Raw genomic sequence first — 15,799 nt, 5'->3', positions numbered from 1 at the left:
TCCATAAATGCTACATACAAATCCATTTGCTTTTCTAAGTATTTCTCACATACATTCTTCAAAGCAAACACCTGATCCACACATCCTCAACCACTTCTGAAACCACACTGCTCTTCCCCAATCTGATGCTCTGTACATGCCTTCACCCTCTCAATCAATACCCTCCCATATAATTTCCCAGGAATACTCAACAAACTTATACCTCTGTAATTTGAGCACTCACTCTTATCCCCTTTGCCTTTGTACAATGGCACTATGCACGCATTCCGCCAATCCTCAGGCACTTCACCATGAGTCATACATACATCAAATAACCTTACCAACCAGTCAACAATACAGTCACCCCCTTTTTTAATAAATTCCACTGCAATACCATCCAAACCTGCTGCCTTGCCGGCTTTCATCTTCCGCAAAGCTTTTACTACCTCTTCTCTGTTTACCAAATCATTTTCCCTAACCCTCGCACTTTGCACACCACCTCGACCAAAACACCCTATATCTGCCACTCTATCATCAAACACATTCAACAAACCTTCAAAATACTCACTCCATCTCCTTCTCACATCACCACTACTTGTTATCACCTCCCCATTTGCGCCCTTCACTGAAGTTCCCATTTGCTCCCTTGTCTTACGCACTTTATTTACCTCCTTCCAGAACATCTTTTTATTCTCCCTAAAATTTAATGATACTCTCTCACCCCAACTCTCATTTGTCCTTTTTTTCACCTCTTGCACCTTTCTCTTGACCTCCTGTCTCTTTCTTTTATACGTCTCCCACTCAATTTCATTTTTTCCCTGCAAAAATCGTCCAAATGCCTCTCTCTTCTCTTTCACTAATACTCTTACTTCTTCATCCCACCACTCACTACCCTTTCTAATCAACCCACCTCCCACTCTTCTCATGCCACAAGCATCTTTTGCGCAATCCATCACTGATTCCCTAAATACATCCCATTCCTCCCCCACTCCCCTTACTTCCATTGTTCTCACCTTTTTCCATTCTGTACTCAGTCTCTCCTGGTACTTCCTCACACAAGTCTCCTTCCCAAGCTCACTTACTCTCACCACCCTCTTCACCCCAACATTCACTCTTCTTTTCTGGAAACCCATACAAATCTTCACCTTAGCCTCCACAAGATAATGATCAGACATCCCTCCAGTTGCACCTCTCAGCACATTAACATCCTTCTACGACACGCAGGGAATACGTGGGAAGTATTCTTTCTCCCCTATCCCCAGGGATAATATATATATATATATATATATATATATATATATATATATATATATATATATATATATTTTTTGCCGCTGTCTCCCGCGTTTGCGAGGTAGTGCAAGGAAACAGACGAAAGAAATGGCCCAACCCACCCCCATACACATGTATATACATACATCCACACACGCAAATATACATACCTACACAGCTTTCCATGGTTTACCCCAGACGCTTCATATGCCCTGATTCAATCCACTGACAGCACGTCAACCCCAGTATACCACATCGATCCAATTCACTCTATTCCTTGCCCTCCTTTCACCCTCCTGCATGTTCAGGCCCCAATCACACAAAATCTTTTTCACTCAATCTTTCCACCTCCAATTTGGTCTCCCACTTCTCCTCGTTCCCTCCACCTCCAACATATATATCCTCTTGGTCAATCTTTCCTCAATCATACTCTCCATGTGCCCAAACCATTTTAAAACACCCTCTTCTGTTCTCTCAACCACGCTCTTTTTATTTCCACACATCTCTCTTACTCTTACGTTACTTACTCGATCAAACCACCTCACACCACACATTGTCCTCAAACATCTCATTTCCAGCACATCCATCCTCCTACGCACAACTCTATCCATAGCCCACGCCTCGCAACCATACAACATTGTTGGAACCACTATTCCTTCAAACATACCCATTTTTGCTTTCCGAGATAATGTTCTCGACTTCCAAACATTCTTCAAGGCTCCCAGGATTTTCGCCCCCTCCCCCACCCTATGATCAACTTCCGCTTCCATGGTTCCATCCGCTGCCAGATCCACTCCCAGATATCTAAAACACTTTACTTCCTCCAGTTTTTCTCCATTCAAACTTACCTCCCAATTGACTTGACTCTCAACCCTACTGTACCTAATAAACTTGCTCTTATTCACATTTACTCTTAACTTTCTTCTTTCACACACTTTACCAAACTCAGTCACCAGCTTCTGCAGTTTCTCACATGAATCAGCCACCAGCACTGTATCATCAGTGAACAACAACTGACTCACTTCCCAAGCTCTCTCATCCCCAACAGACTTCATACTTGCCCCTCTTTCGAAAACTCTTGCATTCACCTCCCTAACAACCCCATCCATAAACAAATTAAACAACCATGGAGACATCACACACCCCTGCCGCAAACCTACATTCATTGAGAACCAATCACTTTCCTCTCTTCCTACACGTACACATGCCTTACATCCTCGATAAAAACTTTTCACTGCTTCTAACTACTTGCCTCCCACACCATATATTCTTAATACCTTCCACAGAGCATCTCTATCAACTCTATCATATGCCTTCTCCAGATCCATAAATGCTACATACAAATCCATTTGCTCTCTCAACCACACTCTTTTCATTACCACACATCTCTCTCACCCTTTCATTACTTATTCAATTAAACCACCTCACACCACATATTGTCTTCAAACATCTCATTTCCAGCACATCCACCCTCCTCCGCACAACCCTATCAATAGCCCACGACTCACAACCATATATCATTGTTGAACCACTATTCCTTCAAACTTACCCATTTTTGTTTTCCAACATAATGTTCTCGACTCCACACACTCTTTAATGCTCCTAGAACTTTCGCCCCCTCCCCCATCTTATGATTTACTTCTGCTTCCATGGTTCCATCCACTGCCAAATCCACTCCTAGATATCTAAAACACTTCACTTCCTCCAGTTTTTCTACATTCAAATATACCTCTCAATTGACTTGTTCCTCAACCCTACTGTACCTAACAACCTTGGTCTTACTTACAGTTACTCTCAGCTTTCTTCTTTCAAATACTTTATGAAAACTCAGTCACCAGCTTCTGCAGTTTCTCACCTGAATCAGCCACCAGCGCTGTATCAACAGCGAACAACAACTGACTCACTTCCCAAGCTCTCTCATCCACAACAGACTGCATGCTTGCCCCTCTTTCCAAAACTCTTGCATTCACCTCCCTAACAACCCCATCCATAAACAAATTGAACAACCATGGAGACATCACGCACCACTGCCGCAAACCAACATTTACTGAGAACCAATCACTTTCCTCTCTACCTACATGTACACAGCCTTACATCCTCGATAAAAACTTTTCACTGCTTCTAACAACTTACCTCTCACACCATATACTCTTAATACCTTCCACAAAGCATCTCTATGAACTCTGTCATATGCCTTCTCCAGATCCAGAAATGCTACATACAAATCCATTTGCTTTTCTAAGTATTTCTCACATACATTCTTCAAAGCAAACACCTGATCCACATCTTCTCTACCACTTCTGAAACCACACTACTCTTCTCCAATCTGATGCTCTGTACATGCCTTCACCCTCTCAATCAATACCCTCCCATATAATTTCCCAGGAATACTCAACAAACTTATACGTCTGTAATTTGAGCACTCACTTTGTACAATGGCACTATGCAAACATTCACCCAGTCCTCAGGCACCTCATCATGAGTCATACACACATTAAGTAATCTTACCAACCAGTTAACAATACAGTCACCCCCTTTTTTAATAAATTCCACTGCAATTTCATCCAAACCCGCTGCTTTGCCGGCTTTCATCTTCCGTAAAGCTTTTACTACCTCTTCTCTATTTACCAAATCATTCTCCCTAACCCTCTCACTTTGCACACCACCTTGACCATAACACCCTATATCTGCCACTCTCTCATCAAACACATTTAACAAATCTTTAAAATACTCACTCCATCTCCTCACATCACCACTACTTGTTATCACCTCCCCATTAGCCCCCTTCACTGATGTTCCCATTTGTTCCCTTGTCTTACACACTTTATTTACTTTCTTCCAAAACATCTTTTTATTCTCTCTAAAATTCAATGATACTGTCTCACCTCAACTCTCACTTGCCTTCTTTTTCACCTGGTGCACCTTTCTCTTGACCTTTTATACATCTCCCACTCATTTGCATTATTTCCCAGCAAATATTGTCCAAATGCCTCTCTTTTCTCTTTCAATAATAATCTTATTTCTTCATCCCACCACTCACTACCCTTTCTAATCTGCCCATCTCCCATGCTTCTCATGCCACAAGCATCTTTTGCACAAGGCATCACTGCTTCCCTAAATACATCCCATTCCTCCCCCACTCCCCTTACGTACTTTGTTCTCACCTTTTTCCATTCTGTACTCCGTCTCTCTTGGTACTTCCTCACATAAGTCTCCTTCCCAAGCTCACTTACTCTCACCACTCTCTTCACCCCAACATTCTCTCTTCTTTTATGAAAACCTATGCAAATCTTGACTTTTGCCTCCACAAGATAATGATCAGACATCCGTCCAGTTGCACGGCTCAGTACATTAACATCCAAACTCTTTCTTTCACACGCCTATCAATCAACTCATAATCCAATAACGCTCTCTGGCTATCTCTCCTATTTACACACGTATACTTATGTATATCTCTCTTTTTAAACCAGGTATTCCCAATCACCAGTCTTTTTTCAGCACATAAATCTACAAGCTCTTCACCCTTTCCATTTACAACACTGAACACCCCATGTACACCAATTATTCCCTCAACTGCCTCATTACTCACCTTTGCATTCAAATCACCCATCACTATAACCCGGTCTCGTGCATCATAACTACTAACACGCTCACTCAGCTGCTCTCAAAACACTTGCCTTTCATGATATGCACCAATAATCACCCATCTCTCTCCATCCACTTTCAGTTTTACCCATATCAATCTAGAGTTTACTTTCTTACACTCTATCACATACTCCCACCATTCATTTATGGTATGGCCTTGATTTGGGCCTCAGCTGCCTGTGCTGTCCCAGCTGACATAAAATAAGAAAAAAAGATAGTTGTAAGAATAAGTTAATCTCATCTATAATGTGGGTACTTGATGTTTGGCATCACACTAATGGTGTTCCCTTTGATGGCAGATATACTGATTGAAAATACAGTATGAGAACAAAAAAGGAAGTCATAACTGTGTGGAAAGACATGAAGTGAAGCTTCTAGTTCTTTGATATAAATTCATCAGTCTTATTTTGTGTTTATAAGAAATTCCACATCTTATACTCAACTGAACATCTCATTCTGCAGAGACAGTGGGTTGACACATGCAATTTCTTCTTCAGACATTCATCTAGATACCTATCATCATCAACAAATATTTACCTTTACACTGGGTGGATCTAGCACACAGAGGGAATACATCTTTTATAGGAACTGATTTTGCTGAACTGAGGTGTTCATATGCAATCCTACAAGCAGGTAGATAATAATACAGCAAACCCTTGATTTAATGGACGAGGCAAATGATAATACATTAATCAATAATAATTCAAAGAAATACAAAAATTCAAAAATCTCAAAACGCCTTACCATATGCAATTCATATCGCACTTCTTTGGTAGTGTGGGATATACTCTCTTTGTTTCAGTCTCAGTAGGCCTTAAGCTACTGTGTGGTAAGGTTGCATACTAAGAATTTGTGACTTTATCTATCAAATAATTTTGCAATCCTTACAATGCAAAATGGCATTAAGTGATAGAGGGGTTAAAAGAAAGCCTGTGAACTGTATATTGTATTACTGTATTTTGTACATTGTATTGTATTAATGGACATTCCTTCCTTCTTATTAGTCCATTAAATCAAATGTTTACTGTAATACCAACTTCCTTTGGAAGAGACTTTGACTTTCATCCTAGAAACATTTACCCCAAATTTTGTTTCATTGCAGATATCACAGTAAGAACTGCAAAAATGACTGGAATGAATTCTCACATCCCTATCATGATAGGGCTCAACAAGTGTGGCCAATTGAACAGGAGGAGTATCATTTGGACAACTGGAACAGAGGAAACGCTGATTGGCAATCTAATAATCTAAGCATAACAAGTGATGCACGTGGAATGAAGTTAATGAGGTATTTGGATGAAGAATTCTCTGAGGAAGATGATATGTCTGAAACAAATTGTACTGCTCAGTGCATGGGCTCTGTCAGAGATCTGAATGAAATGTGTACAGAGCACTCTGAATGTGATACAGAGAATATGACAGGATGGCAAAGATCACATACAGTGGAAACTCAGGCCACCAGCAGTAACATAACATTTAGTCAGGAAGTATGTGGAAGCAGTTGGTTTGATTATGTACATAGCAAGGATAGACACAGTGAACCAGATTTATTAGAAGAGATGTATAAACTATCGGTGCAAGATAGATTGTTAAATGGTTATGATATGAACCAGGAGTCTTTGAATGATATGGAAGTGACAGATCTTCAGTCTAAGACTAATTATGACCAAGATAATAATCAATATGATTTCTCCATACATGAAGGGCCCAGCACATCACAGCTTTATGGCAATTACTACTCCACAACAATCAAGAACAATGATCATACAGCTACTGTAGACAATAATGCCTACAAGAAGAGTGAAGGGTGTCCCATGTGCCAAAATATGGGAGTTTGGCAAATTCCTGTGACTAATTTCCTTAGAGTTGGCAATCACGGGATTTCTTTAAATGCTTATGGTTTTGAAGTAACACTAGGTTCAAGATTTAGTCTGTCTATTTTAGATACACCTATACTCTAACACGAAAAGCAAAGATCCACCTGTCTAAGTAAAGCTTTACTGTTATATACAAAAAGCAAAAGGATTCTTAACCATTCTGTGTATTTGGAACTCTAGAATGTTACTATGAATTTGCTATCAGTGATCTAGCTTAAACCTATTGTATGTTCCAACACAGCATCCAATACAGTTTAACAGTGAAAATCACAAAGCAGGCTACAATACAGAGCAAAACTAGACACACATGCCATAAAGGGTGTCTCCTGAATAACAAGGGGTTAAGCATGAAGTATTTGCCCCTATGCTTACTAAGCTGGTTAACCATACTATATTTTAAACCATGAGCCAAGATTACTTTTTCAGCAGGGAAATACGTAAAAATAATCTCATTTATATACTTTCAGTTTGGGAGGACATGTTGAGGAAAGCTAAAGCAAATATCCCAATTGTTTGGTTGAGAGAACATACTGAATTATTGGATACATATACATGCACACATAAAACTATACTAAATGAAGATTAACTTTACCAGTCAAAGTGAAATGGGCACATATTCTAATTCAGTGGTGTGCTACAAGAGCTAAATTTCTAGAACACTAGCAAAATGAATATGAAGATGATTTAACCATGAATATAATTCTTTAGGATAAACTGAAGGCATAATCATTTTTCCTTGTTTCTATCCAAAATATTGTTTTCTGCAACTGAACAGGCTCACCCATACACTATCCAGACTCATGCATTTACTGGAATGAGAAACTAAACAAAACTCAAAGCATCCACTAAAAACTGATTATCCTAGTTTGGTTCATACATGTGAAGTTTAGGTAAATTTAAGTTTTAGGTGCACCACACAGAAAATTAGCAAAAGGTTTTTCACATAAAAGACAAAGTTTCATCGTATCTTGCATGTCTAATAGTAAATCAATACACAAAAGAAAGAAAAAGAAATTTGGGTTTAAAATGGTAAAAATATATGTACTCTATGAAGATACTAAACACAAAAACTATAGAGTGTAACAATACATAGAAATACTTAGAGAAACAACATGGTATGCCGGGGTCGACATGCTTCAATGGATTGAACCAGGGCATGTGAAGCGTATGGGGTAAACCATGGAAAGTTTTGTGGGGCCTGGATGTAGAAAGGGAGCTGTGGTTTCGGTGCATTATAAATGACAGCTAGAGACTGAGTGTGAACGAATGTGGCCTTTGTTGTCTTTTCCTAGTGCTACCTCGGGCAGGAGAGCAACAAAGTATAACTAAAATAACTTAGAGAAACACTCAAGAGAAACATATAGAGATGTATGTGGCATTTATTGATCTGAAGAAAGAATATGATAGGGGTAATAGAGATGCCTTGTGGAAGTTATTACGAATACATGGTGATTGCACGAAACCTGCTAGAAGCAATGATGAGTTTTTATCAAGGGAATATGTACGATTTGGTCTGAAGCAGAGAGTGTGATGTCAGCATGGTGGTTTAATTCATTTATGGATGGGGTAGTAAGGGAGGTAAATGCAAGAATCTTGGAGAGAGGGGCGAGTATGCAGTCTGTGGGGAATGAGAGGGTTTTTTCCAGAAAGAGAATCAGTTGTTATTAGCTAATGATATAGCACTAGTGGCAGATTCAAGTGAGAAATTGTAGACATTTGTGACTGAGTTTGGAAGCATGAGTGAAAGGAAAAAGTTGGGAGCAAATGTGAATAAGATCAAGGTTGAAAATCAGGCTAACTGAGGTGTGAATTTGGAGAAAACTTGGAAGAAATGGAACAATGGAAGCTGAAGTGAGTCAGAGGGTGGGTGAGGGGGGAATGGTTTCGAAAATGCTGTAGAATGTGTGGAAAGAGAGAATGTTATCTGGGAGGGCAAAACTGGGTATGGTTGAAAGCACAGTAGTCTAATCTATATACCTATCTATATCTCTGATACCTGTTCTAATTGGAACTCCCTCAAAGGGGCAGCCACAGCAACAGAACTCCAGTGCTGCTTCTTAGCCTTTAGTGTTTCAACCTTAACAGGCTACTGGTGTTTGCAGAAGTTCCTTCCCAATGTTCCTAATGACTACTTATATCTAATGCTCTAACCTACTATTCTACCTAACGCTCCAGCCTAAATGTTCCTACCTACTACTTCTAGAAGATCTACAACTACCATTTTGCCAAAAGGCAAGGCTAGCACAAAGTGCTCACTGCAGGAAAATCTAGAGTTATGATGAATGAGCAGCATGAGTTAAGTGTTGTCAAGTGTTACATATGACAAGGAGAGATGGTATGCTTGTGGACAGAATACCAGTAGTCCACATGTTAAGTGAGGCAGAAAGAAAAGACAGCTACCTAGGTCAGAGGAGTGCAGATGTCACTAACCCTCCTGATACCCAGGCAGGTACTACTGGTAATATATCTCCCTGGTCGTTGGCTGCCTACCAACAACTAGTCCCAACAATATCATATGGACACGAGGCATGGGTTATGAATAAGGATGTGCAGAGGAGGTTTGATGGGTTGGAAATGATATGTTTGAGGACACTTTGTAGTGTGAGCTGGTTTGACTGATTAAGTAATGAAAGGGTAGGGAAGGAGAGGTAATAAAAAGAGTGAATGAGAGTTAAAGAGGTGTGCTGAGATGGTATGGACATATTTAGAGAATGAATGAAGAAAAGTTGACAAAGAGGATATATCTGTCAGAAATAGAGGGACCAAGAAGAATGGAGAGACCTAATTGGAGATGAAAGGATGAAGTGAAAAAAATTTTGAGCAAGGGGGCCTGAACAAGAACAATGAAAGGCAAGCACAGGATACAATGAATTGGAATGGTGTGGTATAATGGGGCCAACATGCTGTCATTGGACTGAAATGGTATGCGAAGTAAATCACAGAAAGGTCTTTGGGGCCTGGTTGTGGATAGGGAGTTGTGGTTTCCGTGCAATACACATGAAAGCTAGAGCAGAGATGTGAATGAGTGTAGCCTTTCTTCATCTGTTCTTGGTACTACCTTGCTAATGTAGGAATGGCAATAAAATATGAAAAAAAAAAAAAGTGCTATCCATCTGTTGATAACACAATGGATGATCTCTAATGAACTAGCAACATTGTTAAGGGAACACTTTACATAATAAACCAAAAATGTAACACCAGTTAGTTCTGTTGATTTCTTGGAGTGGTAGATAGATAATGATGTCACATAGCAACAAATTCACTTTGTACAAATACAGCACACTTCTTACATTACCTATATCAAAGAACTGCATTCTGTAGAAATTGCATTTCTCAGTAAAGTATTCATGTTGTAATGAAGAAGGCAAAAGGGTATTTCATTTCCAAGTTGGTGAAGAATTTGCTGTGTACATAACTAACTTTTCTCTCAGTTATGGCTAACATTATCAAATCATCCAAGATCTCATTTTGCTATTTCATTTTCAAGTAATTTACCACATTACTCTGTCAAAGGCATTCAAATTTTGTTCCATCCACCAAATGCTTATAAATCTCAGACTCTGAAACATTTACTTAAGAAATTCATACAGTTTGATTTCCGTTGGATTCTTTAAAATGTAAAATTTGTACGAACTTTAATATTTTCAATGTATGAAGGAAGCACTCTCCCATGAAGCACATTTCATTAAAATCCATCACATACTAACAACTGCTAACATTTCTAGACATGTGTTCTATACATTTCTGGGTTTCTCATACTTCAACTTTTTCATATCTCTCTATAATTTATTTAAGAGTACACACAATATTTTACCTATTCATTGGGCATCTTTAGGTGAGATTAAATAAACATGTGCAACTTAAATAATCATTTTACAGTCTCCATTGTAACTATGAAGGCAAGGCTGCATCTGAATGCCAGTTATAGATGGTGACCTGTAAGGCTGTACAGGTATTGGGGAGGGGAAGGGATATGTCAAGTGAAGTGACCTTAGCCAGGAGCCTAATTCTTTCTATCTCCATGAAGGAAAATTCCTATGATCTATATGGAGATCAGTGCTGTAGGTAATGCTACATGGGGTTGGTCAATACATCGCTAGACAGGTTGACCATCAAAAATATGGACTCAATCAACTTTATGTTCATGGAGCTGTATCAGATGTGGACAGCTTCCAGGAACTGTAAGCACCTCTAGTCCATATTTGACCCAATGATGAAGGTATTGCTTTTCATCTCATTTGAATTAAGAACCATAGCATTTCCCACACCAATAGTGCTGCTTTAGTGCTCCCTTGTTCAAATGACTGATGACGCATCACCTCAGGTCACGTCTAGTTTGTCCAACATAGCAAACATCTTGGAATGCACAATTTCCAGTCACACAGTGGTGTTGGTAACTTACATTTGTTTTCTTTGCTATAATGCCCCACCCCAAAGGGCACTGTTGTTGTTATGGATGGTACATTTAGTTGATTCCAGGCTTTTGTAGTAAATGCTTATGGTTGTAGTCAGCAGGGATAATCATTTCAGCCATAGTTTCCTGAACACCTTTCTCATCCTGTTCTAATCGTGGAGGTACCACATGCCGCTGCATCAATTTCCACAGGATGGCATCAACATTGATGTTAAAGCAGCCATATCCTCTGTGGTTCCTTGACTATGAGAGGCCACAAGGGGCACGTTTTCAAGGCTCTATGGATGCACGCCCATATAACACTTTCTTCATAGCTTTCAGTAAATTCTCCTTTGCCTTTCAGACACTAGCTCACATCTATCAGTGTCCTATAGACATCAGTTAAGAGTCAACTTCCATCAGTTGTAATGTAAATGTCCAAGAAGGTATACTTTAGTTAATACATCTCTCAACAGTGACTTACTAGCCTGATACTTCATGCATCCCCTCTTTCACCTTTTCTACTCTCACCATCTGCATACATGGTCATTATTGGCATACTGGTGGTATATGTTTGGTTTAATAATATCCTGGTCCTAAAACATGCTCTTTACATGGGACATGAAAGCCTGAGTGAACAGGACAGAAATGGGACCCCATTGCTATGCCAGCCATCTGCAATTACATCCTATCATCGGTATTGCAAAATGATGCTTCAGTTGTACATTCTTTTTAACATTTCCTGCAATATGCTGTGTGGGAACTTAGGTGGTGTTATTCATTGGTTAAAGACCCAGTAAATAAAAATGTTAATTTCCCTGTCTACAGGAACATATGTAAGACAGCTCAACATTTAGGCTGGCAATGAGGTTGGATGGTCTCAAAGCTTTCATCAAAGTACACCGAAGCTAGAATGTTCAAGTAATATAGGGTGAGATAACACTGATCAGAAACCCAGCTAGCTTGTATGTCTGGGAAACAGGGATATGATGAATCTCAACAATTTCCAGGCTTATAGGTTTTGATCTCCCTGAATTTTAGCCCTCTTATCCCCATGGTTACAGAGTTGATCAACATGTTCACTTGTCACTTAAGAGCCACAGTCAGGTTGATCAATGTGATCTTAAACTTAAATGAGTCTTGGAGATAGGCATTACATTTTTTCATATATTTCACCAATCCTCATGCTCCTCACTCTGAGCTATACATACAATGAACATCCTGAAAGTCACCTTCCTTGAGATACAACTACAATTCCATTCAATCTAGCTGCTTTGCTACTCTTCATCTTATGCAAGGCTTTCACCACCTCTTCTCATTTCAGCATGTCATTCACCATGAATTACTTGTTCCAAATACATCTACATCTCAAACACCTTCTGTCCTTCAAAATACTCTATCTCCTCTTCATTTTAGCTTCCCTTACTGATGCTCTTTTCACACTATTTACCTCCTTCCAAAATACATTACATTTTCACTCTCCCTGAAGTTTGTTGATACTCCCTCACCTTACCTCTCTTTTGCTCTCCTTTCCAACCCCTGTACCTTTCTCTTGACCTCCTGCTGCTTTTTCTTATACATCTTATAACTCGCACTCTATCCCTCTATCACTGTGCCCACAATCTTACCCATAACTAACAAATTAATTTCCTCATCCCACCACTCATGGCACTTTCTCAAACACTGACCTCCCGCTGTTTACATGCCACACACTTACACCCACACACGAGTATCAATTTCCCAAATATCTTCAATTGCTCACCCAATACCCTAGTTTTGTTCACTTTCACCTAATGCCAATCTTCACCCAGTCTCTCTTGGGATCTTCACACATATTCCTCTTTCCAAGTCTCTTACTTTAATCACCCTCTTCCCATCTATTGATTTCCTCTTTTCCTAATAACAATACAAACTTTCACACAGCCTCACCAAGAAGAGGTCAGACATCCCACAAGCTACCCCTCACAGAACATTCTAATTGAACAGTCTGTCCTTTGCATATCTATCATATAGCAAATAATTTAAGAGTATTGCCTTTTGCCCCTAATGCCAGTCACATTTGTTTATGTATGTGCCTTTTTTATACCAGGTATTCCCAATCACTAGTACGCAACACACAGCACAAAACTCTAAAAATCATTCTCCATTTGCACTTAGACCTGGTGCCCCGTGACCCCAAATATACCCTTAACTGCTACACTACCCTGTTAAGCATTCAGATCTTCCACAACCAAAACTTGATCCCTTATGTCGAGATTGTTAACAAACCCAATCAGCTTCTTCCAAACACTTGCCTCTCTTCCTCACTCATCTTGCTACCAGGTGCATAAGGATAGACCAACTTCCATTCTCACCCATATCAGTCTGGAATACACTTCACATTCTCTAAAACATACCCACAATTCCTACTTCAGCAAAAGTGCCATCTCTCTCCTTTGCTTTTGCCCTAACACTTACTCAGACTTTAACTCTTGGACGTTCACAAACCATTCTTCCCTTCATCATGACCTTGACCAGATCACCCAGGTTCCTTGAACTGAACATTCCACCTTCTTCACATCCTGGTTACATCCATGCAGTCAGGCATCCTGTCCTGAGAGTTCATGGAGGATGAGCAATCCTCTCTCAGTTTCTTCTTTTCCCACTCTGAGAAACAGATACAGCCACATAATCATAGGATTTCTGGCTCCCAGCTCCAGCCTCTTCTAGCTATTATCACATATATGGGACTCTTTCATTTCACATACCTCTACCTCCCAAACACTCAACATCTGCCACTCTATCATCTACATATTCAACAGTCCTTCAAAGTACAAATTCCATCTCCTCTTCACCCCTTCTCTGCACATCACATCTCCCTCATCTGCTGCCTTCTCCTTACACTATTCACTTTCTTGCTAAAGTTTGCTGACACTTTCTTACTCCAGCTCCCATATACCCTCTTTTTCTGCTTCTGCACCTTCTTGACCTCTTGCCTCTTCCTCTTTTATATCCTTCAATCACTTGCACTTCATCCTTGCAGTTAATGCCCAGTAACACCATAACAATATAGCCAATATAAAAATACTCTCACTAATATAACACCATGACAACATATCCACCTCCCTTTTCTCTTTCACCAGCACTTAACTTCCTCATTTCACATGCCCACATTCCACCTTCCATATGCCAAACATGTAAGCACTGCTTTCCTAAATACCTCCTATTCTTCTCCAACTACCCTAATTACATATTCTCTCTCATTTGCCTCTTTTTCAAGCTTATGCACTTTCTCACCACCTTCTTCCCATCTCCTAAAGCCTCTATGAACTTTCACCGATTCCTCTTTCAAAGAGAGGTCATACATCCTAACAATGCCCTTAGCACATTTACAACCGAAAGACTCTCTTCAGCATGTCTGTGCCTCTTTTTAGCTTTGGTATTCCCAATTAACAGTCCTTTTCAGAACACAGTTCCACAAGATGTTTACCATTTTCATTCCAGTAGGGTACCCCAGGCCTCCAATTACTCCCTTAACTGCCAAATCATCCACAATACCATTAAAATCACTCATCACCAGTTCTTGATCCCTTGCATCAAAATTGTATATGCACCCACTCAGCTCCTCCCAAAACACTTGCCTCTCTTCCTGTACTGGGCTACATCTAAATGGGCTGCATTGTAAGATATCAATATTCACAAAAGGTACTACTTTGGAATATAAGTTTACAACTGATATTGAGTGTCTACAACCTCAAGTGGACATAGACACGTTGATGGACTGGGGTCACAGGTCTCAAATGAATTTTAATATCAATAAGCACAAAAATGAGGAGGCAAGCTTAAGAGGTAAATGAGGAATAACTTTGGTGTAATAATCCCAGGTGACCTTACACTAAGTATGCACTGCACAGAAGCAATAATATTGGCAAACAAAATTCCTGAATTTAAAGGGAAGGCTATCAAAATTTTCCCCACTCTTTACAGCACAAATATTGTGTCTACTTCTGGTCACTCTACTTGAAAAAAGACAGCTAAAATTCAGAAAGGCACAGGTGAGCTACCAAGATGATTCTAATTAATGGTTACAGCAACGTGGGCAAATGTATAACCTTGAATGAGGCAAAATATTTTTCCCCTCACAGGATTGTCTACATATGGACCAATTTACCAATTAGAGTAGTTGGAAGCAGTACTGTAAATACATTTAAGAACAGAAAATATATATTTTGCTTCAAATCCATGACTGGCATTATTTGTGCCTCCTTAGTAACATTAAAAGTTTACACTTTCTTTACTCTGAAAAATATGTGTTTTTTCACTCTTACCATACTAATCCAGGTTTCTTCTTATCTCTTCTACCAATGCAAATAGACTCATCAGGACTCAATGATCTGTTGCTGCTTGGATTCCTTTGTATATCAAACTCCCATCATCCAGCACCCTCAGATCTTTGGTGGTGCAGGTTAAATGCATTATTTGCATATAAGAGAAAAAAAAGTATCTACTGGAAAACAGAAAAATCATGAAAGTACTGCATTTAAAACAAGAAATTACGTACTGGCTGACATTGAAGCATATACTGTACTTGCTGACTGGTCTACTGGTCTCCATTTTCACATTTCTCATAGCACTATACCAGTATGCATTGGAA

The 15,799-nt window shown here is 39.5% G+C and overlaps 1 protein-coding gene across 1 annotated transcript in view; it reads left to right on the top strand.

The window, feature by feature from the left end:
- Positions 1-15,388, top strand: part of LOC139756407 (uncharacterized) — an 83,986-nt gene extending 68,598 nt beyond the window's left edge. The window contains exon 3 of the mRNA XM_071675833.1: positions 5,999-15,388. Coding sequence (XP_071531934.1) covers positions 5,999-6,857 — 859 coding nt within the window. The 3' untranslated portion in view covers positions 6,858-15,388. The remainder of the gene's footprint in view (positions 1-5,998) is intronic.
- Positions 15,389-15,799: the final 411 nt, after the last annotated feature.

The sequence above is a fragment of the Panulirus ornatus genome, chromosome 21 (genome assembly GCF_036320965.1).
Source record: "Panulirus ornatus isolate Po-2019 chromosome 21, ASM3632096v1, whole genome shotgun sequence".
Classification (NCBI taxonomy): domain Eukaryota; kingdom Metazoa; phylum Arthropoda; class Malacostraca; order Decapoda; family Palinuridae; genus Panulirus; species Panulirus ornatus.
This window is presented reverse-complemented; position numbering and strand designations above follow the sequence as displayed.